The sequence below is a fragment of the Perkinsus marinus genome (assembly GCF_000006405.1).
Source record: "Perkinsus marinus ATCC 50983 genomic scaffold scf_1104296959294, whole genome shotgun sequence".
NCBI lineage: Eukaryota > Perkinsozoa > Perkinsida > Perkinsidae > Perkinsus > Perkinsus marinus.
In genome coordinates this window covers 1-1381 of record NW_003206468.1, presented here as the reverse complement: position 1 = coordinate 1381, position 1381 = coordinate 1, and the positions used below count along the sequence as shown (strand labels likewise).

The 1381-nt window shown below is 48.2% G+C and overlaps 1 protein-coding gene across 1 annotated transcript; it reads left to right on the top strand.

Annotated features, from left to right (window-relative positions):
• Positions 1-456: 456 nt before the first annotated feature.
• On the top strand, positions 457-1171 carry Pmar_PMAR012779 (hypothetical protein; the record flags this gene model as incomplete). The annotated part of the gene is made up of 4 exons (XM_002773138.1): positions 457-552; positions 597-681; positions 903-1004; positions 1046-1171. Coding segments are annotated over 4 exons (409 nt in total), but the record flags the coding sequence as incomplete, so codon positions are not given.
• Positions 1172-1381: the final 210 nt, after the last annotated feature.

Sequence of the window (1381 nt, the reverse complement as noted above, 5' to 3'; positions counted from 1 at the left end):
GTACAGGTGAGGAATGGGAGATCTGTACAAACAGGGGGGGGAAAATATGCACATGTCAACCACATGTGTTGGTGGAAATCTGTGGAAATTTGCGAGATTATTGTTGATTCCTGTCCATTTCTACCCGGAATCACATATGGACTTCCATAGTTAGTGAGGAAACTCCTAAGCTCAGCTGAGCAAAGCGAGCATATATTCAAACACTGGTTACAAAACTGACGTCTGGAGAGAGAGTTTGATATTTTGGTTGGTCGCGTGGTAAAGCGGTAAAGCGCTGGTGTATATATCTGAAGGTCGTGGGCTCGATTTCATCCACATGAGCTATTCTGGACCTCTCTATGACGTTAGCAGGTCTACTGTGTTGTCTGCTGAGGCAGAGGCACTAGATGATGCTTTGGGTGACACTGAGAGGTGACTCATTGCTGGCAGCCTTGCCGATCTAAATGATAACTGTAGGTCTCTAGGAACGAACAAGATTCGAGTGAAGACCGTTCCCATGGAGGAGACCATAGCTCTCGCTGCTAATTTATTAGCATCACCCGGGAGATACGCGTGGGGCCGCCCCACCCCTACTCCTGAGATGATTTGGTCCGCAGATTCGCCGTGGCCAAGCTTTCGAGGTTGTCCCCAACGACTTCCCCTGGAACTTCCCCGCTCATTCACTTACAAAGTTTCAGCAAGGTGGGTTTCTCGTTCCCCCTCATAGATGAGTGACGCTTCGAAGACAGCTAAATTCCAACTCAATACATATAATCGCTAGTTATTATTCCTGTCCTCCGTTGAAACTTCAGCTGAAAACCGCTATTCGTTAACGATAAATGCTGAATTCTACGAAATTTCTAGAAGAAAAAATATATGCCTTAGGGACATCAGATACCATTTTATGTAGTTCAGCTTCTTAGGTGGGGTATGAGTCCTATCCCGAGGCCTTCGTCCAGTTCATGATCAGACTCGCCAACCCGGGCTTATTCGATACCACAACTCTCTCTCCTCAGCAACAAGCCGTACGTGAGTCCGTCGAGAATCTGTTTAGGTTGTATATTAGGAGGAGGAAGCCTTGAGCCAGTTGTATGCCGGGATGGAGACCGAGGACCCGAGGCTGTACCTTACCTATCGCTCCAATGAGAGTTTGGTGATTGATGCTGAGAAATTGGTGACATCCTCTGGATGATGAAGTATTAACTGCCTCTTATCAGTCGGATTCACCCATTCGGTATCGTGCTGGACAAGTGTGACGAATTCACAAGTGGGAAGTGGCGTTCTAATGAGAGTATTACTCCCCAGTTCAGGTCGAGCCGTCGGCAAGTCATCGGAGACTGCGTGCAACTGAACATATCTCGGCCTCTTGCTGGGCCCATGCAGTTGTGCCTGCCGATGGCCC